A 26,026-nucleotide genomic window follows, 5' to 3' on the forward strand; every position below is an offset into this window, starting at 1 on the left:
TTCACAATTCCAGGTGCTCTTTTGGCAGGTCAATTTGTGCAGCCCCAAGAAGGCCACAAATGTTCTCTCTCCATGCTGTGCAGAAGGTGTTGCTCCATGACAAACCTTGCAGTCATCATTCCTGGGTGAGAATCTGATGGACAGAAGAAACCTGAAAGTACCCTTCATGTCCACTTTTGTTTCAGAAGGCAAAAATAATTTGTCCAATTGCTAACACTGCCTGTTTGTCACACAGCAAAGATGTGACCCAGCCTTTCTTCTGGACACGCTGCACTGTGGCATCTTCTTTCATCATTCAGTTACTATTTCCACCTTGGTTTATGTGTCTATTTGCACAGGAGGCTGTGCAGTCTCACCAAAACAGAGGCTAGGGACAGAAAGCCATTTTCTCCACCAGCTATAGGAGAAACTTGCTATGCAAGCAGCATCCAGAGCAATCCATTAGTCACTGAGGTACACCTGCAACCCAATTAAGGGTACAATGTTCTGTGTTCCAGGAGGTTTCTGTGCTATTATAGTTGCTTTATATTTTGGTGACAAAGTAGGTTTCCCTAAATGCTATAAGTCTGTTTTTCAACTGGTAAACTTTTAAATTATTTTAAATACTGCTTTGTTCAGTTTCTAAATGTCCTGCCTGTGGTTTTAGACTTAAATTCTTTGGCTGGTAAAATAAAGCAGACATGCAAGTCACAGAGGTAGCTATGAAAATTTATTGTTGAGTTAATTGCTAAATAGTCACAGAAAAATATCAGCACTTGAGCTCCACTTTCTGTAAGTCACCCTGAAGAGAAATTCTGTTATTCTGTTTATTGGTTTCACACAAGTGCAACATCCCACCACACACCAGTGCCCCTGCCTATTTCTTAAATGAAACCCCCCCTGATAAAATACTTTTGGGTGCCAGGATAAACACTCTTCTCTTTATTACTGCCACAGCCACCTCTGTCTTGCCCAGTGACTGAAATCACTGAGTCCCCTTCCAGAAGGGTCGTCCAGCACTGCCACTGGCAGAGCAGTTCTCCACACATACCCAGACAGGAGGGATGCCTCTTCCAGGCAGCCAAGCAGAACTGCTTCATGGTTGTGATGCTGAAAAAGGTGCCCATTGGAACATACCAGACTGTCAAGCAACAGAGTGTACTTGGTTTGCAAATCAGCAACAGATTTTGCAGATATTGAGGAATGAGTTTACAGCAAGGAATAATTCTCTTCATTTAAACTTTTTCTCCTCATATACATTTGTGGATATGAATAATACCAATCCCACCTGATTCCTGCCACACCACTGCATTTTACCTGTGTGAACTCAGTTTAATATCATGCACCTGATGTGGTAGGCACACCAGTTGCCACCAGCCTCCTCTTTCAGAGCCCTTCTCCAGCAAACAGCAGCACGAGAAATCTGCAGTGCAGCCACTCCAGAGGAATGGAAATATGCTGTGTGCTAAGCCATGGGTATGGTTTGACTCTTACATGGCCATTCACTGCACTTTTATTAATCAAGCTGTAGAAGGGAAAATTCCTGTTGCCAGGAAGTCAACAAAAGTTATATCAGATGCAAAAGACCAGAAGAAATACACTGCATATTTTTCAGAATTTTAATATGTCTGAATATTCTAATTTTTCCACTTTCATGTCACTCCTTATCTTTGCAGTCAAACTAAAGAAGAGTATTTTGCTGACAAAATGGTTTCAAAGACTGTGCTAATAGCCTAAGCTCTTCTCTCCTTCTCTTCCAGGTGGTTGCTTCAGTTTCATGTGGTGCACTGTGCTGCTGTTGTATTTGTCTAGCAGTGCAGCTTCAAATGCTTAATGCTTTCGGTGTGCTAGTCATTTCTTTCTTTGTTTCACTATACACATAGATACAATGCCAGGGAAATGGAAATTTAAACTAGTCACAGGATTTCTGAAAAATAGATGACATAAAAGTCACTTGCTGTAGTGAATCATATCCTGACATCTTAATGTCTTGCAGTAATGAGAAAATTCAAAGTTATTCCTAGTGACAATTGATCATACTACTACAGTCTTCATGAGAAACATTAGGTAAAATGGAAAAGTGTCATGTCCATCTGTTGAGAAAATACCTCTAAAGCAAGTGTAGAAGAAGACACCCTAAATCAATTGATTTAACCTTTTAATGAGATAAAATAAAGTCAGATTTGATCCTAAAAGTGCACTTTTTATGATACTTGGACTTCTGAAAACATTTAGCTTAAAACCAAAATCATCCAGTCTATTTCCCTCCTTTACTTGCAAAGAGATTTGTTCTGCTTGGGTATGGCAACATGAAAGAAAAATGGTACAGAAGGCAGCCACAAACAAAGGAAAACTTCACACTGTAGAGTGTTCTTGTTGCTGAAGACAAAAGAAAGGTGTCATGAACAAAGAAAGAAACCAGCGCCTGAATTATTTTCAGGATATGCTTTTCATCAGCTTACACTTTTCATCTGAAAGCTCAATGGTGTCTTTAACAGTGTTGTTAACATCTTTCATGAAAATAACATTTTCAAACTCACACTGCTCTTTCCTAAGGCATGTCAACTGAAGAAGATGAGCAGCACAAAAAGAGGTAGAACTGTACCAATATCTGAAGGCAGGGTGTCAAGAGGATGGAGCCCAGCTCTGCTTGGTGGTGCCAGGCAGGAACTGATGCACAGGAAGGTCCACCTTAATATGAGGAAGAACTTCTTTTCTGTGCAGTGACCAAACACTGGAGCAGGTTGTCTTGAAAGGGTGTGGAGTCTTCCTCACTGGAAATAATCAGGAACCACTGGTCACAATCCTGTGCAATGAGCTCTAGGATGATCCTGCGTGAGCAGGGAAGTTGGACAGTGTTCCCTTCCAGCCTTACCCATTCTCTGATAGCGTGGAGTCAGTGGATATTGTACTTACTGCTGTTGGGGCAGAGAGGGAGAAGACACAACCATGAGGGTCAGACAGTGTGTCTGTGGTCTCTGGTTGGAATAACAGCAAAGCAAGCCCCACTTTTGCTTGGCAGTTACTCCAAACTGCAAAGGAGTTTTACAGGAGGCAGCACCATTGCCAACCACCTAAGCCCTCACCCCAGCCACCATCCACTGTCAAGCACTTCTGTGGCTCTCTCCAAGACTTTAGTTTCTACTCCTCCTGGTAGCTCTCATTCTGGCACTCCCATTGCAGTGCTACAGCAGGGAGAGAGACTAATGAAAGGTTTCATGGGGGCTTGAATGCATAGCTGAAATTTATTACTGTTATCATATTTTCCTATGGCAGTCACCAGACAGGGCCTGGGGCCACTGTGATATAATCTGAACAAGCATAAAGAAAAAGTTGGCCAGGGACCCCCTGTGGAAAATACAGTTTTGATTAAGAGCATTTAATACTTAAATCTTATTTAGAAGCAGGAGAATTAGGTTTAAATCAGAAAGTCTTGAACATACTCAGGCAAAGTTAAAAGTGGAATTCCCACTGCAAAATTGAAATCTCATGTGACATGGACGTCAGATGTGTCAGACAAGACAGCAGAACAGGAAAGCACATATTTACAAACATTTTGAGAGGAAAAAAAATATTTTCATAAAACAGATAGATAAAGAGCAAACCTGAAGACCTGTATTAATTTATTTTATCTGTAGGACTCAATGCAAAATCTTAAACCCCTTGATTCAGTAAATCATATTGAATAATACTAAATTGAAACTTTCATTGTTTCCATAAATTTTCTTAACACTCACTACATATATCTGCGCTTTGTTCTTCATAATCTATGATCTTGCTTTTACTGAAACTACAGGAAAATGAAGTTCTAAATTCCTGCTTTGTGGCACTCACTTTGTTAAGTAAAAAAATGTCAGTGCCATAAGATATTTAGCACTATTATGTCTTCACCAGGAGAAAAAACATTATATTGGGAAAGCCTTTCATCTAGACCCACTCTGAAACTGTGATATTTGCATCACAATCTTGAACCACAGCCTAGTTTCTGTAAACATTGTGATTAACTCTGTCAGGCATCAATTCTAAAACAGTTCACGAGATGCTTTTGTGTTTCTGTGTATATTTCTGGGCAGAGCCACCTAAATCCCAGTGAGCCTCCTCTTTAGTGAGCTTTAGAGGGTGACACACCCCACCAGACAGAGCAGTTATGGTTTGAGAACAAAGAAGCCAGGCTGCTGCTATGGGCTAAGTGCATCATAAATGCTCAGCAAGGTCATTTGGTTGTGCTTGGATGGTTAGACCATGCCGAAGGCCATCCTATTGTTTCCATCCCCTCTACAGCCAGCATGTCTGCCCTTCTGATTGCAGACCTTACAGTAGCTCTTCCATCTGGTAATCCACAAAAACAGAATATGGTTTGTCAGGCCCAGATTCACTGGAGCAAATTTCACTCTTGGGAATCTTCCCACTCCAGGAATCAGATCTAGTGTGGTGACTGACGGGCACAGTAAGAGATTGAGGCAACTGAATTCTTTTAATATCTGACTTGTAGAAGGCACTCAGAACACTCTGAGGTCACTGCTGCAATAATGTTTGCAAAGGAGCTATTGCATGTAGGAGGGATTAACAAAAACAGTGGAGGAAATAAACACACAGAAGGGAAAACAAAAGTAAGTTTTTCCTAAGGCACAACTAGAACTACGTAAAGGCAGTGCCTTGAACTTGCATCTTGTTAATTGAGTGCATTCTAAGTGATATAACTGGCTGGCTGCAAATCGGAAATAAGTAGATGGTAGCTGCCAAGGTTTGTTGTTTTAATGGAAAAACACTGTAAAGAGATTTCAAATGGTGGCACGCTGTACGGTCTCCTTTTGTACAGAGTTGCTTTGTGAACATCTTGCAAACGATAGCAACACATATCATCTTTGAGTCAGAACACTGGGAGAAATGCCAGGCCAGCCCAAACTGATTTGGGTACCTACATCACTTTCAGCAGATGTCTTCAGAGTGTAGATGCTGTTAAGATGCCTATAAAGAATGGGATGTGATGAGAATACACATTAGTGAAGAGGAAAATGGCCCCTTCCATACATATACACATAAAACTGCATAAAAATAATTGTTCAAAGGACTTTGCTAGGATTGCTAACTGTATAAACTAACAGCCTTCCTTTTTAAATTGAGTTCAGTGCTCCCTTCCAAGCATCATTTGCTTTGTCTCTTCCTTCCCCTTGGAATCTTACAAAACCTGGAGCTGATTCCTGCAACCCCACACTCTGTAAGTCCTTTCTTTCCTCTCACTTCTCTTCCCACTCATGGACATCTCAAACCCAGATTCCCTCAGTGGTTCCTTCTTTTGGAAAATTCAGCACTCTGTCCTTCTTCAGAAACTTGTTTAGCTTGTCCCTGCTGACAGTAGTGGAGGCAGCCAGCACATGCATCACCTGAGGAAGAGCAAGTGGGTGGGACTGGTCCTTCTGTCCCTGCCAGACTCTGTGGGACAGAAGGACCAGTCCCACCCACTAATATTAGCTGGATATCTAACTTTTTGATGTTGTCTTGAGGGACTTAAGAGAAGACCAGGTGTGTCTCTACTGTGTGCAATATTTTCAAAATTTTAGAAGATGTGTGCTACAAACCTCTCTAGAGGAAGTTTGGATGTTTTCTGAGGAGGTTGAAAAAAGCAGCATTGATGACAAATCACCCTTACTGTCACATGCATAGTGGCACTCACACTGTTGGAGGCAAAGGTGATAAGATTTCATTTTTTTTGCAGTGGAGAGAAATCCCTTTTTTCTGTGCCCTCTTCTCTTGAAATAGCATAACACTTTTGCTGTACTCCCATCACCCATCATCACTTGCAGCATGCTATGAACTCCCAGCAGAGATCACTGTCACCTGAACTGCAGGATCAAGTGCCTTATCTGGAAAAGCAGCTGTCACTCTGACCTGTGAGAAAGGCAAACACTGGAACTGCTGAGAATAACTGTGAGGAGACAGGAGCAGTAAAATTCAGCTGTAGTTATTCCTCACCTCCAAAAGACTGTGGCAATTCTTTCCAGGAGACTCCAGTGAAGGGCCATGAGGAAGATCTGCAGTGGGAAAGAAGCTCTCCTTCCTCCCATCCTTATTAAGACCTTGGTACCTCTCAGGGATAAGCAAGGCTGCTGCAAGTCTCCTGGTGACGGAGCAGGACTGGCTCTGTAGATGTCTCCTTCTCAGTTATTTGACAGGTTGAAATTTCCCTGAGGAATCCAAGAAAAATAAGTTGAAATTAAGTGCTATAAATGTGAAACAGCATGGATTTTTCTCAGGTAAAGACAGGGCATTTTGTTTAGCCAAGGGGCTTTCTTCCTCCCAGATTTCAAAGGTCTCCTGTGCACAAAAGCAGCAGCAAACTGCTGAAGGAAAGGTTGCATGCATTTAAAATGTAGGCTTAGGGAGCTCTGCTATAGGAGTTATTCCTGGCTCTCACTAAGATTCTAAATATACTATTCTCTGTGTGTGAATTTTACATATGTTCTCGTTAAAAGAAAGGTCACACTGTGAGTTTGTTGTATTTTTACATTTCTGGATGTAGCGGGTTCCAGAGATGTAAATTTTCCCTTCAAAATACTACCAACTATCACAATTTTTTGCCTGAAGAAACAGCATCTTTGGCTGTTTCCAGCTGATAGCTACAGATCAGTGCTGTTTGAACATCGTTTGATCTACTGAGATGGCTCTAAGTGAGCAGAGTTGATGGTTTTGTGGAGTTCTAGTTGTCTGCTCCAGCTGAAAGCTAGTTGTCTGCTTCACTGGAGATATAAGCTGAAACAGCTGATCAAGACTGAGATCTTATTTGAATAGTTAAACACTGGCTTCATCTGAGCATTAACTAATTTGCATGGCAAAATTCCAATTTACCATCTATCACTTAAATGACAGCTTGTGAAACAGTAGTTCAGTGTACTTCACTTGCAGTGTTAGATTCCTATTCAAATCAGGAGAGGAAACATATGTGGAGTGTGTGTGTTGGGGCAGTCATTGTAAAACACACACACAACGCATACTTAACACCAAAAGCTTCAGATACAAAACGCAGAATATAAATATGGAAATTATTCTGTTCCATTAAAAAAAAAAAAAAACACAACAAACAACACAACAAACTAACTGTTTGAATTTAATAGAAAAAAAGAAAATAATATGTTAAAACCTTCTCTTAATCCATAGGACCAGAGCCATGTGGAAAATATAAATTTGTTTCCATGAGTGTAATAGCAGCATTCTACTGATTTGTTCCTCAGAAACTGCAAACATGCCACATATATACACAAAAAAGGGATATCTACCCATTTTCAGGGATTGCAAAAAGCCTTGTGCTTGGTTTGGGGTAGCTAAAGCACCCAGTTACAGAAGAAGTTATTAGGGGCAATCCAAAATCTGCTGTTATACATTGTCACTCTGCTGTCACCCAGGTGCATTGGGCTCAGAAACTGGATGAGATCTCCTATCTGAAAACATTATCTGCTTGGGGAATATATGTATCCATTACAAAGCCAGCGTGGTTTAAGTCTGTAAATTGACAGCTAAAATAGGAGCAATTTTGGGGAGCGGGAGCAACGGTGACCAAAGCACTGTTGCACTCAGACTTTTATTGCAGAGCCAGACACCCCTCTGAGGTTACTCGGAGTCTTATTACTGCAGAGCCTGGACACCCTCAGAGGCCCCCTCAAAGCCAGGAGGGTAACACAGCCTACCATCTGTTATTAGAAATTGAGAAAAATATGCATTTTGAATTCAGGGAGGTTTAAAATTGTTGGGTTTTTTTGCTGTAGGGATAATCTACATATGTTGCTAGTCTGTTCCGTATCAGGGTTAAGCAATATAAACGAACACACTTTCTCACCACTGTCCCAAGTGCTTCTGCTGCCTTGAAAGTTCCATGACTCCCACGAAGTACCTCAGTTTTGGGCTATAAAGACATCCATGTTACAGCACAATTCTCACTATATTTCAGACACTGTAAACTCAAGGACAAACCCGCAGAAAATAATTAGGTTTCAGCGCCGTGGAGATAAGCCAAGCGGAGCAGTCAGTAGGAGGCTGGTGCAGAGCAGCACAAATACAACTGTTCTGCATCACTTGGCCCTGAGGACAGGGAATTGCTGGTCTTGGATGCCGTTCCCTGTGCTGATGTGCCCAGTGCAGATGCTCAGTACAAGCCACTTTTACACCAAGGTAGCATATCCTCTCTGTTGTATGCAAGTCACAAGCATGAGCCTCCCAAGAACCTTTTCTATGTAGAAATAATTGCAGCCTTCCCCCAGACCAGACCCCAAGCATTACAGCAATACTTCTTTTGTTACCCTTGCAGAGGTGATTCTACAGCACCAGCAGATACTCAGAATCCTGCAGGAAGTGGAAACAAATCCACTTTTTTTCTTGAAAAGCCAAACAAGGTTGAAAACTCGTGCTCAGATTTCCATGTAAGAAACCAGAGAGCTCCTGCTGTGAGAAGAACCACAGTTTTTTTGCCAACATATTCTGTGTGGGACACGTGCTCATGGAGGTGTTTCCCCTCGGATTCACTCTTGGCTTAGGCACAGCAACCCAGCAGTTCTTGCCCCAGGATGATGGGTTATAAAGGCCAAGATGAACCAGTTCCTCCTGCCCTACAATCCTTAGAGATGGTGGAGAGAACTCCTCTTGCTGCTGCTTCTAGTCTGCTCTGGCCCAGTGGCCATGGTTGCCAAACCCCGGTGCCATTGCCTTTCTCAGGCTCTCGGGTGCCTGCAGGAACTACAGGGTAGAGGGGCTCCTTCCTCTGGTGTTCAGCTCCCCGAGGGACCCAGTTTTTAAGTTCTCAAATGTGTTTTTCTTTTAAATAGGACCAGGCATAAATAACAGATGATGGGTGCAAGCAATGCCTTTAATTTAATGGGGTCTAAATGCCAGTGACATACACTGGTGAAATGGGGCTGTTTGTATTCCACATGGGAGAATTCCAGGAAGTTGTTGCCATGTTTATACTTGCTACAGTGCCACTGATCTTTTTAATGGGGTGGATCAAACAGCCTTTAAGCTGTTTCCATCCAAAACTTAAACACATGATCTTAAAAAACTTACTTCTGCACAAAAACTTAATGTGGAATTATGGATGCAAGTAACAACTGAAGTTATATTTTGCCAAAAAACAAAGGATGATCAACTTTTTCCCATTTCATAGAATCATAGAAGGGTTTGGGTTGGAAGGGACCTTAAAGACCTTCTAGTTCCGATTCCCCTGCCATGGTGAAGGCATCTTCCACCAAACCAGGTTGCTCAGAGCCCCATCCAACCTGGCCTTGAACACTTCCAGGAATGGGGCATCCACAACTCCTATGGGCAACCTCTTCCTGTGACTCCCAGTAGAGAAATTTTCTCCTAATATTAAATATTTCATACTCAAAATGCTGAATTTGGCATCATATTTTTTTAATGTGTGAATGCTCCTCACCCCATTCACTCGGGTAGATCATTATGAGGAGCTGTGCAAGGTCTTGTGCCAGAACTACTGCAGTAGGAAAATTCTGCCCTCTGTGTGTGTGTGTTTGTGCTGGAATGTGTCTGGTTCCAGTAAGACATATATTTAAAAAAATTAAAAACATGTGGGAGAAAAATCAGTTCTTAAAATCTGTGGTCACATTTCAATATTTTCATTCTTGCGAGACACATTTGGAAGAGGAAATTAAAAAACCAAAACCAAATACACACAGATGAGAGAAGAATGAGCTTAGATGTACACATACGACCCTCAAAGAGCAGATGGAAAAAATGCAGCAGCCCTGTATTTTCCTCTGAATCTAACCATCACTTATGATTAAACAGGTAATCACAAAACCACACAAAAAGTGTGCCCTGTTGACTAACTCTTAATGCACCAGGAAGATGCTGGCGTTCTTTGGGCTGTTTGCTTACAAAGAGGAACTGCTGGCTCTCCCGTCTTCTCCCAGAGGAGATGGGCATCTTGCTAGTGTTTTATTTTCAAGTGCCATTGTTCACCTAGGGCTTCAGCAAAATAGCTTTTGCTTATTTATTACTAATCCTAGCCTAAGTAATGATCTCTTTAAATCCTTTTACATTTTAAATCAGATTTATCAGACAATGACACCAAACATAAGGTTCCCCCACACCTCTGGCATTTATTTTTTCATTTAATAGGTAATTCTATAATTCACACATCCATGGATTGCTTTATTGGTTCATGAAACCAGCTTCAAGGAGCATTATTTTGTCAAAATAGAAATTTTACTCAGGTTGTGAGGACTCTTTTCACTGTGTTTTTGTTAGTTATAATCTTGACAGCAGAGCAACAGTTAGCAACAATTTTTTGTTGCATACTTTATCTATGAATCTTTGTAAAATGCTGGTGTATTCATATATTATATTATTCAGATATCTATTAGATAGAATGTATGTTTTTGATAAGTAATACAGTATTTTTAGTAATATAATACTCCTTTATCTTCATGATTTGGTATAAATTCATGGTATAACCTTGACCAAAGCCAGTTTGAGGGACTCAGTGTAACCTGATCCCATTATTGGTAAATGATGCTGTGAATATCAGCTGACTACTTCTGTAACTCTGCCAGCCTTCCATGAAGTGCCACCAGTCTGTAATCTACTCTGTGAAACAATTCATCTCCCTTTTCACTAGTCTGGTGTCAATACAAAACACTTGTCCAGTAGTTTGCAAGGCACACATCTGAAAAGTTTGGACTTTTCAGAAAAGTTGGAATAAGGCAATTGATGTAACAAATACTGGCAACAAATCTATCCAATCTTCAACTTCAGCTGTGCAGCACTTAAGAAAACAAATGGTTGAAAAATCCCATTACCTACTTACATAAAATATTTTAGTAGATTATTTAAATACCTCTTGGAAATGAAGATTTGCTGGTGAAATCTCTGTGCTCCCAGCCAGCAGTGCCAGAGGACAAGAGCACCCCAGAAACTGTCAATGCAATTTTGTGGTTCCAGTCTACACAGAAACCATTATCTCATGCTGGAAAAGGGAAAATGAGAACACAGCATCTCTGTACTGTGATTGATTTTGTTTATCTTTGTACCAAGGAGGCTTACCCTTCAGCATCCAAGCAGCAAAAATCATAAGATGAAACATTTCCATAACTTACACCAAATTGGCACAAACACCACAGGATCTGGAAAGGGAGGCAGTAGGAGTGAAGAAAGATCTGGCACATGGCACAAAGAGGAGATCCAGCTTCCTTGTTTCCAAAACTCTGATATCCTCTCAGTCCCTGCTAAAACGAGTAGACTAAACCATACTGTTAAGGTATATTATCTGAGCAAAAATTCACTTCCTTTTCAATTACATTTAATTTCCACTTCATCTCTCTCTTATATTTATTCCACAAACAAGCCATTGTGTTATTAATGATTCAGAGTTCCCCAAATCTATATGTTTTATGGATTTTATGTCAAAGTGGACTCATAATACTTTAATGAGGAAAAAGAATACTATTTTACTGTACTCACATCTTACACTATCCAGACAATAGGCCTGTAAGCAATTTTAATCTTTCTGTAACAGCACCATGGAGATTACAAAAAAGAAATAGGCATTACCAGCGTGGTCTGTCCCCCACCCCTCTAAAAGATAAATGTTTTCCAGCAAGACCTTTTTTAAGAACTGTTATGATTTTAGCAAGTTCTTAAATCCTCTCCTATGGTTGTATACCCACATACAAGGTGTAAGAAAATCCTTTAAGGTTTTGTAGCAAGCAGAAATCAGGTAGATGATAAAACAGGGCTATCATTCACATTAGCAGTCAAGCGAATTTGAGTCTCCTCATTTTTCTGAAGACATCTAGTTTCTCTGTGCATGCTCAGAGATTTAGCTATTCATGTATTAGTATGACATATTTAAAGTAGTGAATTTCACATTAGCAATGCAGATGGAGGAACGAATAATCTTGGAAAATTAGATGGTGGGAAGGCTGGTGTTGCAGAGTAGGATGAGAGTCGGAAATCCTAGATAAATCAGAGAAGAAGGTTAGTAGAGGGCAGGAAGAATGGTAAAATCAAAACCATAAAATTAGAAAAAGAAGGAAAAACTGCCATAGAAGAGAGGACTGGAGGACGTAATAAAGAATCTGGAGGAAAGCTAAAGTGAACAGATAGAGATCGGCAGCTAGAAGAAACATTAAAATGTTCAGGAAGCAGCACTTCAATGACACTAATTAATAAGAAATGTGTTCTTATGGACAAAGTTCATGCCGTTTTCTCACAGGATAACTTAATGGGGCTCTGTCCCCCAGCCCTCCAGTTGTGCCAATCACTTGCTGGTAGATTAAGATACCAAAATGCCTTCTTGTACCATTCAGGTTAAGCTCTATTGTACACACAGCGGCGCATGAACAGAAAAGTGCTGCAATGGCTGCTTGGGAGATAAGGAATTTGTATAAAGGAAAGGGTAAGAATGGGGAGGGGGAGAGAAGGGATAAGAAAAAAAATCTCGGGGAAAGAAAAGAAGACATTCAAGAGACATCAGTCTTGAAATTAGCAGCTCATTAATTCTTAGCTTATTTTCAGTCTCTGTGGAGATTTACCGTATGTGACAGCTACTCAGCCTGGGAGTCCGATTAGAACAGTTTTTCCAACTACCAGCAGCCTAAACTGCCACCCAAAAGCCTCATCATTTTCAGCAAAGTTTGACGAGCTGGTTACCTTTTAACAACCATGTTTGGTGCACTCAGTTGCCACTGGCCTGCTATTTTTCCCATATCAGTGCTGACAGGTGAGCCTGATTATCATCTGATATCCAACTTGCTCCTGCTCGTTTGGACAACAAAGATAGCAACTGAACTGAAAGAAAATTCCAGGAAAAGTAATTGAGAAATTAAAAATTTCAATAGATTTTCCCAGAAATTTGCCTACAAAGCATATTGTTTACATATCCCCCCTCCATACAGAAGTTTGAAAGCATATCCCTACTGCTAATGTTTGAGCCCCTTCCCTGGCCAGGTTTCTTACAAAATTCCTGGATGCTCAAGGCAAAGATCAATTTGTCAATGCCAGGTTGTATGATGATTTATGACTACAGCTGAGTGAGGATGCTGGCCATGTTCTGTCTCTCCCTAACTAGCTGTGTTGAACTCAAGCCATCTCAAATCCCTTACAGGCTGTGTGGATGCATGCTCAGGGAGGCTGAAGCTGTTTTTGAAAATTTCCAAGTATAACTTTTGAACTTAAAGGAAAATTTTGGAAGAGAAAATGTGAAACTGTTCAAAGCTGTACACTGATTACACTTTGTAAATACAACACGTCACAAAGGGAGATAGGCTTATCTAGGAGATGTGAAAAAGCTTCTCAAAGCCAGAATTTTATTTGGCCAGGATTTTTCACATCACACGAGTTACCGAAGGAAGGAGCATCTGAACATTTACCAGATACACCCGTAAAAGCAGCAACAGGTATCTTAACAGGTAGATAGGTGCAGGCAACCTGTAAATTAGTCTGCTCTGGATGAACATTAGGCTCTGATTTTCCTTAAGCAAAGAAGTAGAGGGGAATCAAAGAACAAAATCATGTCTTTAAAAAATATAAGGAAAAATGAAGATAAGAAAATTAATAATACTGAAGCCAGAATACATTAAAATGCTACAGTCCAGACAGTAGGAAATAATAAATTTAAGAACAGTGGTGTGAAAAATTAATTACATGAGTAAGGAAGGTCCAGGTAGCTTGTATAAACAGGATGAGACAGATATTGCACTCTGAGTAAACCCCACCTATTGATTGGGACTGTTGTAGGTAAGATGCTGCTAGAAGTGCGTGAAAGGATAAGGATCAGATCCTGTCTGGCAGTGAATTAATGCCTGGATCAAACTCTTTCTCTGAAGGAAAACTTTATTTGTTTTCCTGAATAAGAAATTCCTTTCTGAAGAGATGTGAACATTGACAAAAGTTCAAGTTCTGTAAAGACAACCAGGAGATACAGCTTATTTTAGTAGCACTGGCCAATTGTTATTGTTTTTTGGTTTCTTTTTTTCAGTGCAGTCATCCAGGAGTGCTTTATCAGCAGGATTGTGCAGATAATAGGCTACATCTCAAGTAAGATCAACATGAGTTTATTGCAGGGAAGTAGAAGACAAAAAAAAGAAATAAGAGGAACAGAGGAAAAAAGTTATTAACATTTCCTCAATATCACAGAATCCACTAGCGGGTCAAAGTTGTAACAATTTCATTTCAAAATGAAAAAATCAATGCTGAAGAAGGATGAAACAACAGCTACCATGGCTGCTTCAGGTGTTATGATACCATTATAGCACAATAACCTTATTATTCACTGTAGTTGTTCTTTGCATGTCTTGAGCACCTGTGACAAGTGTTCCTGAATCTGTCCACAGACAAAACCTCAAATTAAATCTGACCAACACAGGAAGTGTTTTGGGCTAACTTTGCCTACCTTGGACCTTCCTTTGCCATTGTTCATTATGTATTTGTTCATTACCTACTCTTTTTTGTGCCCAATATGACTCACCTCCCCTGTAGATTGTGTTTATTGAGAGCTGATAGTTACAAGTGCTGACATTTGGCAGGTTTTATGTACCTGGAAATTAAAATAAAAATAATCTGACAAAGACATAATAAATAACATGAGAGACCCTCCCTACACCTGTACGCTGTATAAATGCAGAGGAAAATTTAGTTGCTCTATTTTCAGGGGCTCTTTGTGTTGCTCAATTCCCATTGTTTGAGTGCTACTAGACGTGCAAGCACATAACTGCAGATATAATGTCAAAGTCATTCACATTACAACAAGGTTTCAGATGCTCCATAATGAAGACTTCATCAGAGAGTGAAAATTATTGGCTCCCCTGTTGATGACTTCTACAAAAATCGTAAAAGTAGAAAGTTTGCCAGCTGGATTCATCTTCCTGTGCACAGTCATTTATGAAGCTTTGAAATTTTAACCATTGGCAACTATGCTATAGTTGAAAAAACTCCAAGAATATCTGTTCAATGACAAACAATGGTCTGCTGCTAAATAGAGACACACAGTCCTGACAGCTCCAGCTTCAGCTCTATGGCATGATATGTGCCAGCAAAAGCAGAGAAGACATTCTGTGGCATCATAAAACTGCTTCCAAAAATGAGCACCCTGCAGCTATTAGAAACTGCGTGAGAACCACCAAATGTCAGCCTCATGCTCAACCACATTCAGTTTAATAAGCGTATTTAAGAAAGTGAACAGCATAAGATGCTTCAAAACACCCTCAAGACTACAACAAAAATATTGAGTAGCAGAGGAAAAGAAAAGCATCTATTTACCATTAAAAAAAAAAAAAAAGGAGAATTTTGTATCTCTTTTTTGTTCCCTGGGACCAATTAAGAGCACTCTGTCATTATCATTGTCAGCACTAGGAACAGTTTACAAACAATAATCAATTCACTGACACATCCTAATATTGATAGTCAGAGGCCCGCACTAAGAACAGACCCACATTGTTTTGATTTTTAACATAAGGGTTTTTTTCCTGAAATTTTCTTTTCTGAGCAAGTATTTAAATTCATCCAAGTCTAAAGAAAGAGAATGGGCTGTGGGCAAAAGGAGAATTTCTGTGTCCATAATGTGCTACACAACTGTCTAAGAACATAAAGAAGAATTATTTTTTGTCCTGAAAACAATTGTTGAAATACTGCATGTCCTTTTATTCTCCCCCCAGTTTCCTTTTCTTCTCGTTGCCCTCCACTCCTATGGCTGCTCCATCTCTAAGTGTCACCAGTGAGGTGCCAGGACAGGCACAAAGACACCCCTGCCAAAACAAACATTTCCTGGCTTATGACTTCCTGGCTTATACATGCAAAAAATTGTATTCACTAAAGGGCGCTGAGTTTACCTGGATTTTTTTCTTTTTTTCTTTTTTTTTTCCCACCAAGAGTGCTGTTACTGCTATAAAGGCATGTGAGACTCACTTGTCCCACAAAATTCCATATATTGGTCCAAGCAGGAGTTTCTTATCAGAGCAACTGAGTTTCAAAGTAAAGTTTCTTCACCCAGAAAACTCTACCAGCAATATTACCAAATGCTGTAATTCTATGATCCAATTAATTCAGGAAAAAGTTGTTGTACAAGTACTGAAAGGTTTTACTCTCATCTAGAGTACAAGGGTACTTACCAGATCTCAGAGGTCTAGTACTTTCACTGTTAAGTTTCCAATTAACTAATTGACATCAGTTTCTATGAAAATCATGCCTCCTAAATCCCTCCATGAAATCAGAAGTGTAACATATTAGCAATCAAATGCTGAAATTCATATCTGTTCTCTTTTATGGGTCTGGAGGAGACTGCAAAGTATATGAAAATATGGAAATGGTTATTCCTTGAATATTCTTAGTGATAAGTGCTTATGAAAACACTTGGGGTTTGGGTAACCCTCAAAAGATCCAAAGGAACATATGAACTATAATAGAAGGGAATTCAAAGCCCCATGTTTGGAAACAGGTTTTTTAATGTACCCAAACATTCATGTAGAGAAAATCAGAATGTGTTTGAATGTCCCAGAGCTGCTAAGTGCACTGAGTAGAAAGGCACTCCTTTGACGGGCAAAAATCGGCCCACACATGACAGAAGCTAATCCTTCATCTTGATTAAAGGAAAGACTAAAATTTTTCCACAGATTTCACCACACCCCTGGTGTACTTGCAGGTCATCACTGGCACAGCAGACGCGGGTTGCGACACACGGCCAAAATCCTTCTGCAACTGTGATCATTCCCCTGGATTTCTCAGGCTCTGAATACAGGGCTGAGCCACTCAAATCAGGACTCATCAATCAGTAGCTCCCCCTTAGTTACAAATGCTCTAAAGGCACCCAGTGACCTAGTTTAAACTTAAACCTCATATTCCACATAGACCTAATATTAAGTGAACTTTTATACATCCCCAAGCGTGACGTGGCTAAGATGGCTTTCTGGGCAAAGAAGGACAAAAATAGAAAAGCCTCATTATATGCCTAACGACAAGGTAGAAAATATGCAGATGAGGTTTATGCCTGGTGGGAAAAGAGAAGGAAGAAGGGGGTGGGTAGACTGAAGGTATTTTGAAGCCTGTGACAGCAGAGTAAATACAAAATATTTATTTGTCAGTGTCTGCAATTCACGAGGAGATTTGAGGGACTAGGAAAGGAATGGCAGAGCTTTATTTTAAATACAAACTGGATTGGGTGACTGTCATTTTAAGATTGGAGCAGGGGAGACAGGTCTGCAGGAGTTTAGGAGAGCAAAGTGTTTCAGGCAATTGGTGATTAATTGTACTCTGCCATGCCACATCTCTTTCTATTAAACCTTAGATGGCCAAATCTGTTTCCTAATTGTTTTTGTGTTTCTCAGTCTTCTTTTGTCTTGCATAGGAGTAGGCAATTTCTGTGCCATCAATATCTCATTAAAGTGCCTTGGATCTGAAATGCCTTGTTTTGTTTTTAATTTTGTTTTCCAGGCTTTTTGCTACATTTTATGACACGGCATTTTTTGTTTGCTCGTTGCGGTCCATTTAGTCTCTGGCATTCCCTTTCCCCAGGTTATAGCTTTATTTGTTTCTCTGCCTGTTGGCACTCGAGGTGTATGTAAATTATTGTTGCATGCTTCAACATCACCACCTATTGCTCTTCATTTCCCCTAATGACAGTCCCATCTGAATGCTGGTGCCTGCTCAGGTTGTACATGTGTAGAAAATAACTTCAACTCATCCATGAGGCCTTTTTTAATTTTTCTTGTTTTTCTTTTCACCCTCTTTCCTGTTGCTATTTCCCTCAGACTTGTATTCTTGAGGTGAGGAATAGAGCTGCACGCTTTCTGCCTAGGGCAAAATCCTGCTGCCACTCGTACAAGTAGCAGCTTAGAGGAAAAAGGAAGGGCATTCACACAAATAGCTAATCAAAGGGTTTTTAATGATACTCATTAGGAAAGAAATTCATTAACAAGCCAGCACAGAACATTCCCTGAAGGGAGAGTGATGTTACTGGTCACATCAAAGTCCCCACCTGACTAACACCTTTATTGCTGTTCATAGTAAGGCCAAGTTAGCAGCAAAATCAGTCGCATTCAGTTCCTGCCAAGCAAAAAGTCATCAAAGCATGGTCATGGAAACTGGATCAATTCTGGTTTACTAATAAAAATGGCTTTTGAACTTTTCACAGCGATGAAACTTTTCACAGTTTAGCACCCACCACTGATGCTTTTGAATTCATACAATTTTGCATTTCCTACCCTTAATTGTTTCCCCTGTTCTCTCTCTTTTATTTGGGTACCTCTGACTATGTCCACAATGCTGCCCATGGCAGTGGTGTAGTCCTGCAGCACCACAAACCTCAGCTGGGTGGATGCCAGTGCCCCTTTTCCAACAGAAGTCTACTGAAGGCAACCTCGTGGCAAGGTTCAGCCGGGAGCCCCTCTGAACTGTGGGCAGATCCTGCACCCAGACAGAGCACCAGTGCAGGCCTGCCAGAGCTTCTCCCACTGTCCAGGATAGATGCAACCTCTGAGCACCAGGGCTATTGCCAACCAGCAGGCGTAAAACTGCCTTTTATGCTCACACCATTACTTACCTATAAAAGGGACTCTATTTTTCTGCCAACTCATTCCTAGAGATTAGTATCGGTATCTTGGGATGCTCATTTGCTCTGTAAAAATTAGGTTTTTAAATAGACTGGAGAAGAAATCTCACTTTTATTGCATTACCCTGATACAGTAGAGCTCAGTTATTAGAACAAATTGTAGCAAGCAGCTTCCTGGTTGTTATACCCACATAATTACTACGGGCTGCTACATGAAACCCTGCTTCACTCTTATGCTTAAAGGCAAGATCTCCATTTTGCAAGGACAGAGCAAGTTCTATTATGCATTTTACTGCCAAAGGAGGTCAATTAACTTTAATTGGTTCTAATTAGCACTTGCTCAAGCTGTTATATTCTTTACCTGCATCCGAGTGGCTCTCCAAGTGCTGCACAATGGATTCCTGCTTTTGAACACAAAGGAGAATTACTAATGGCATCCTTGAAGGCAAAAGATGCACTGATCAGCACGAATGGAGAACAAATATCAGCACAAATGCAGGCCTTTTTAGAAAAAAAGCCCCACAAACATTTTGTGCCCATCTGGCTTTGATCAATTGAACTGAATGCAACTGTGCACCTTGTTGCTTAAAGTTAGAACAATGTAAGTACACAAATGTCATTATTCTTTACCATAACTTCTTTACAGATGAAAGAAAAATACTGGAAAATGCAGAGGTGGGCGGCGGTGCAGGGACAGTGTTACAGCTTTGAAAAAAACCAAACGGATCATTTCAATGGTAGCCAAAACAAAATACCAAGAAAAAAATTGTCAAACACACATCTGAAATGCTGTTTTCTATGATTTTTGTGCATTGTTTAAAAAGTTTTGTGTTAAAGCAAAAGGTTTAAGTTTTGGCATTTTTTGGTTTTTGTTTTTTTTTTCCATTCTGCTAAAGCTAGAGGAATAACCTCACTTGCCTAGATGTCAGCATAAGCCATCTGAGTCCTCAGGATGTGCTGAGGATTCAGCAGTGAACTCAGGACTGCCCACAGCAGACTGAATAAGGAGCCACATACCAGAAGAGATGCTGCAATGCTGAGCTCTGCTCTAGGAACTTGTTTTCTGCTCGGGTCTTCCTAGATGTAGCTACACAGTTAAATCAAGTCAGGCTAAAGAGGAATCTAGTCCTCACACCAGCTGTGGAACTCAGAGCTACTTCTCCCCAAATAACCAGTCCACCGTGCATGTAGGCATGGCCCTACATCTCCTGTGGGTCCCATGAGATATCTGTGAGTTCCATCTGTTAATTTGCATGGAGGAGTGTTGGTAAGAAGGAACTCAGTCCTGAAGGGAAGAGGGGAACAAGCTAGACACAGCAGAGCAGATGTCTGGTACCACTACTCTTCTGTGTCCCCGGTCCCCCTGAATTAATAAAGATTTTATCCATATATTCAGCCACTCAATGCATGCAGACAACCACCATGGCTCTTGCAGCCCCCATGCCAGACACCCCAGATCCAGGGAACAGCATCAGCACTGAGCGCACAGACCACAGCAGGAGAGCACTGAGAACGAGCTGGGGGAGGGCAGTCCCAAAACAAGGAAGCTCAGTGCAAACCCCCGTGGTGCCGCAGGCATTGAAGACCTTCCCTGCCCTGAAAACTCCATCCTCAGAGAAGTGACCTTCCTCTGCGTGCTGACCTGCCTGGGATCCACGGGCACCCACTGAGCCTGAAGCCATGAGGGTTTCTCTGCTGGAGACTCCCTGGGGTCTGAGCAGCCAGGGCTGGGGCTTCCTACAACACTGAGCATTCTCCACTCTCACCAGCTTGGATTAACCACATACTTAAAACAAAGCACCAGATTTAGTGTCCCGAGGATCTAGGCCTCCTATGGACTTTGGGTGATTTGTTTTGGTATGGAAACCAAAAGCAATGAAGTTTATACATATCATTGTAGTGTTCAAAACTGCATGTGAAACTGTGGCAGACTTGGCTGTTTCTAAACCAGTATGTGTTACTTATTTTAGTATTACTTTTTCCCTTTTTCCTGCTATTTGAATTTGCCTCCTAAATGAATTGTCTGCTGCCCACATGGTTTTCAAAAACAATTTATTTTTTATCTAATGTGTTCCAGATAGATGAAACACAAAACACGTGTTAAAAAATTAAGAATTAAAATAAAAAATCCTCCCTCAGCAAACAAGTACCCCCCAATGTTTACAAAAGGTTGACTTTTTTCTTTCTAGTTCCCCTGCTAAAACCCCACAAGGCCAATAACCATAAAAAAACCCCAAACTGCATAAATTGTAGACAATCCAAAGGAGCTGCCTGTAATTTTTTTCTTTTTTAAATAGAAGTTCCTTCCAAAATCTCCCCCAACCCTATTCCCTTTCCCCTTTCAGTTGTGAGGACTCTTTCTCAGCCTCAGTACACATCTCTTCTCATGGCTGGCAATGCATGGGCTGAGGCAAGCATAAACCAGCATATAATTATTTCAAACAGTCATGTCTTCCTTTTGCACTTGTGTGCAGTTAAATTAATACACTTATAAACATTCCATGCATGTTATCTTTAGTACTTTTCCCAAGGAATGGTGTTTCTGTTGCATTTCAGGTGATAACCAAAAGGTATGCTAAGGGTTTACTGACTTGGATATGTACTTGAGAAATAAAGGGGAAAAAAAAGAGAAACATCAAAAAAGGAAATGTCTTTTCCTTGCATCACTGAAATGGCTGCCCATATAGCAATACACCACTGAAGCACATGGAAAAATTCATTATTTGGTCCTTCAGCCTTCCTGCATTTAAAATTGAGCCTGTATTCAGCACAAAGATTGAGAAAAATTGACCTACCCATACATTTTGGGGTGTTTTGTACTGGGTTGGCAGTAGCTCCACCAGTACCAAACCCCAGGTCTGAGGGTTCAGACGAGGTTTTACACATCCACTGCTCTGTGGGCTTTAGGAAGAGCCAGCTGTGCCCCTGCAGTGCTTGCCCCACACTGAGAGAACACAGCTACAAGCAGAATATTCACTGGAATAGCTGTATCAGTGTAATTACAGTGGTACAACTGTTCCAGCAGAGACAGGACATGAAACAGAAACCCCTAGGACAGACAATGTTTACCACTGGCTCATTGCTTAGTTCAAAAAACAGTGTATAAAACACCTTGTTCCTTGTCACCTGTAAGTGGACAGTGATGATTATAGCTCAGTCTATGTTATTATTGCCTGATTTTCCCTGTTTGGGTTTTCACATATTGACTCCTTACTCAAGGTCTTTTAACATAGATTTGAAATGTGAATATGTTTTATTTTTTCCCCAGTAAATATACAATACACACTTCAACAGTACTATTAACCAACTTCTTATGCCAATTAAACTTTGCTGCACTAACAATACCAATGAAACACATTAAGAGGTCATACTTTTTCGTGAACAAACTGTAGCCAATAAACAATTAAAAAAAACCAAATTAAAAAACAATTCTAAGTGCTGCCACAACATCCCTTTTCTTTAAACACATTATTCACAATAAATGTTTTCATTTTTTTTTTAAAAAAGAAGAATACTTCTTTTAAAATAGTAAATTAAATGGCATTTTAAAAATATGTACTGTGGTTCATTGGAAGTACACTGTATAGAAAAGAGAGAGAAAAAAAAAAGAAGAGACATCACCTGTAAGATAATGGAGACACTTTGCCATACACAACAACACCTTATGTAATATTGTAAGCAAATTATTAATGAACAAAAATGTACAGAAGCAGATGGACAAGTTAGTGAATATCATGGTACTGAACAGCTTTAATACTGACACACATTCACTTTCCAGTGGAAGAGATAAAACACATATTTGAAAGTAATTGGAATGGCTTTATCAACCTCTAATGATACTGAATTTTGAAGAGAACAGAGTGAGTAAGGTGTTCCACCAAAGCTCAGCACAAGCTTTTGAATTAAACGGGGAAAAAACTACTATTGGTGACTGAGTTAAACATTTTCCACAGAATTAAATTTGAATCATAGTATGAATAGTCTTCTCTTCATATGGTATATACCAAAATAAAAACCATGCATATGTAATTATGCTGCATTCTTTATCTTACTTGAACATTTTTGCACATTTTTAAGTTATGTTTTTAACTATAGTGTTTTAGCAGGCAGGAAAATGGCATATACTCATTGGTCACATATGTAAATAAATTCATACCTTTTTTCCTCAACTTTTTTTTGTTTGTAACTTTCTAAATAACACATCTTGACCCTAAGGGAGCTAACTATCATTTTTCAATATTCAATAGTGCTGAGTTATAGTTAATGGCTGGCGTGTTTTATCTTATCATGGAACAAGTTAATGAAATGAAAAGCAACATATATTTAGCATAGTAATTTACTTTCCTAAAATTCTGCCATGACAAAAAGTGTTCTTAATACTGGTGAGCTCCAAGGCAAAATATAAAACAACATAGACTGGTTATATGAAAAGGGTATTCAATGGAAACTTGTGTTCATGGTCAGATAACTAACAGAAATAAGCTGTAAGATGCAATATTTAAATTAAGCATCAAAGTAATGAGTGGGTTAGCCACACACAATATTCTCAGAAAAGCTTGAGAATTTATTCTTTGAGATTTGAGAGGTAAAGAAGACTTGGATCAAGTCATGAAAATTAATGAAGAGACAGGATGCTGTCATTAATGTCCACTTACAGAGTCTGGTTTATTCAAAAAGTGTATAAACATGTGTTTTTTCCTCATCATAATAGAGTTTGAAGCCACTCGCTAAAACACAGGTCAAAGATTTCCTTTGCTTATATCCAGCTTTTTGGATGTATTGTATTGCCAGAAATATACTTAATGCAAGCCAAAAATAATTTGATCATTGCTTTCCTTCCAAAAACTAAACATTTTACTACAAATTTAGTGGATCGAACTTCAGCTCTTGCAGACTTCAGGTATGGAACAGAAAGGGTTGTGTAGACTGCATCAAAACAATGTCATGAATTTCAGTGGTGCAGCTTTATCCTCTATCGTACTGTACATGTATTGGAAAGATGAAATAGGATACTCTGACATTTCAATTTTTTGGAAGCAGCCTGAATATGTCTTAGTAATAAATTGCATTCTTATCTTCTTACTAGGTATTCCTTGTGTTTATATGGTTTGTTTCTCCTGAAAAATCTCTGTCCTATATTTTGGGCCAGAGAAATTAATGGTAATAATTCTTTTAAAACTGCAAAATAAAAACAGCTTTAGTGAAACACCTTAAATTCTTTTGTTTGTAGCAAGGTTTGTTTTTCTTCCCCTTTACTTAGTGGCATGGGATGGCTAAAAGTAGATACTAAGGGTATCGCTCTAGTGAAAGGGTCTAGGCCATCCCATGCTACCTTTAGTTTTCATTGTCACACTTTAATCTCACACTTCCAATTTCTGACCCCTTCTTAAATAGGAAGAGCAACTATGTTGCTTGCTTTTAAAAGGTTTAAATCTGTCTCTAATGTCTTCACTGACATCAGTTTTGCCTGTCACTTTCTCATTTCTACACCCCAATGGAAAACCACCTAACATACTCCTTTACATCCAGCATTGTCCAAAGTAGCTTACAGGATGTAAACCTTCTTCACACATTCAGTCTCTTTTTTCTTCATGTCATGAGGAGTAGAGTTTTGTGCTTATCACCAAATAAAATTGCAGTGCAAACTTTCAACATAAAAGTTACACAATTAAAAGTTAATATATGGCACCACAGCCTATTAATTCACATATAGTACAACAGACCAGTAAAAACAGACATGAATATGAACATAGCTAAAAAGAAGGTGAGCTTGCATAGCAATGCAACAAAAGAAATTATATACAGAAGGAAATCCTTTTAATCCTGAAGGGTGATTTTTTTTTCTTTCTTTTTTTTTATATACTCCTGACAAGGAATAGTTTAAGGTGGATGGTGTATTAAAGAGAAGAACACAAGTAAAGTATCTGTGGGATATGTGTGGCTGTGTGTCTTTACATTGCATTTACAGTTCTTTTAATAGTACATAAATAAAGAAAATGTTCATTGCACTGTTTAGTGTCATCACTTCCATGAGTTCAGACCTGATGGTCCATCAGAGCAGCTTGCAATGTGTCTTCTCAACTACTCTATAGAGAGAAACAAAAGAGAGAGAAAGAGGTTGTAATAAGGAGAAAAAAACACACAAAATAAAGCCTATAGCAATATTACTGCAGCACAGGATGAATATTCAATAGGTTGTGAGTACAGGGTTATTGCTTCTTAGATGAAAAGTGAGGGATGCTAAAATTTAGCACTTACCAGCACCATATCTGAGACTGCACATTTCAGGGCTGGTGGGTCACAATTAGCTCTCTTACAGCTACAGGGCAGTAACTGCCAGGAGCTGCTGAGGGTTTGACTGCAGCAAGAGGATGCACACATGCCAGCAGCTCCACTGCTTTTATTACCATTAATGAGTTTATTAAACACACCAGTACGCCCGAGTATGCTGAGGTTTTGATGTTCTTTTTCAAACAACAGAGTCAAGCCTCTGGGCAGCTGGTACTGCCAGCACGTACATAGCATCAACATGGTTTCATACAAAGTTCAACAGATATTGAGGGATAATAGAAAACAAATTTGGAAAACAATTTCCCTGTCCTGGGATGCTGAGCAAAAAAGTGGAGATATAAAACTGAAAAACAGGGCTACACAATCAAGAAGGGAAGACCTCCATCTAAGAGAATACTTCTCATCAAGCAACAGGAAATTAAGGAGAAGACTGAAGAAATTTGTCATTAGCATTTCCAAGACAGGCACACTACACTTTGCCAAAAAAAAAAATTCCAAGTTACTAGAATTCCTTCTCAGTCTTCCCCATGCTTCACTAGCATTACACACAGAGAGAGGTACCATGTAGATACCTTTGGCATGGCTTACACAGATTTGAACTGGTCCAAAGCAAGGAACAGAAGGACAACATTTGTTTGCCATCACATGCAATATGCCTCGAAGGCAAAAAGACCTGGACAAAGCTTAATCTGAATATCACACACAACCTCCTACTCCCTTCATAAGAGATTTATAATTTCTTTCTTTTATCTATTTCAGAGTTTTAACTGGAGCTAGAGGTAAACTTACATAATTCACCAGTAAACTGTCCTTGACTGTTTGATCCCACATAGCCTATATCGAGAAGGTCACTGGCATTGCGTTGGTGACCTCCTCGCAAGACTTCACCTTTTCTAGGTCCAGTTGATCCTTTAGAAGAAGATGTTCCTGAAGAGCTGTGGCCACCAGGGGATGGGAAGTTGGGTTTACTATATGGTACGAGTGCCTCTTCTAGAAAAGCAAAAAAAAGCAAAATAAATACCAGTAAAATCCCAGAAGTAGGAACAAACAAGCTATTCACTTATGCACATCATATTCATTTGTATCTGTCTTTTTTTTCTTGCTTTATAGCATAACAATTTTACCTAAGAAAATACACAACTAAGTGTTGTATCCCAAGGACAGAGAAGCCAGTATGAATTTAAATCTTGCTTCCTTGTGAACTCCTAA

At 39.7% G+C, this 26,026-nt stretch overlaps 1 protein-coding gene and 1 long non-coding RNA gene across 23 annotated transcripts in view; both read right to left on the reverse strand.

Moving 5' to 3' along the window:
* Nucleotides 1-3,796: 3,796 nt before the first annotated feature.
* Nucleotides 3,797-11,158, reverse strand: LOC137468704 (uncharacterized). Of its 2 annotated transcripts, XR_010996124.1 has the most exons (4): nucleotides 11,016-11,114; nucleotides 7,811-7,931; nucleotides 5,953-6,164; nucleotides 3,797-4,947 (listed from the first exon to the last, which is right to left on the reverse strand). It is a non-coding gene; the product is annotated as an uncharacterized lncRNA (long non-coding RNA). The 2 variants fall into 2 exon arrangements; XR_010996123.1 differs by lacking the exon at nucleotides 7,811-7,931 and having other exon boundaries at nucleotides 11,029-11,158.
* A 9,419-nt stretch (nucleotides 11,159-20,577) lies between these two features.
* Nucleotides 20,578-26,026, reverse strand: part of ROBO2 (roundabout guidance receptor 2) — a 1,029,216-nt gene continuing 1,023,767 nt past the window's right edge. For 19 of the 21 annotated variants that reach the window (XM_068180595.1, XM_068180605.1, XM_068180593.1 and 16 more), the window contains 2 exons: nucleotides 25,607-25,807; nucleotides 20,578-24,612 (listed from right to left, as the gene is read on the reverse strand). In XM_068180595.1, the coding sequence (XP_068036696.1) occupies nucleotides 24,611-24,612; nucleotides 25,607-25,807 (203 nt within the window). In that variant the 3' untranslated portion in view covers nucleotides 20,578-24,610. The remainder of the gene's footprint in view (nucleotides 24,613-25,606; nucleotides 25,808-26,026) is intronic. The other 2 variants (XM_068180608.1, XM_068180598.1) reach the window with 1 other exon arrangement.

The sequence above is a fragment of the Anomalospiza imberbis genome, chromosome 2 (genome assembly GCF_031753505.1).
Source record: "Anomalospiza imberbis isolate Cuckoo-Finch-1a 21T00152 chromosome 2, ASM3175350v1, whole genome shotgun sequence".
Lineage (NCBI taxonomy): Eukaryota > Metazoa > Chordata > Aves > Passeriformes > Viduidae > Anomalospiza > Anomalospiza imberbis.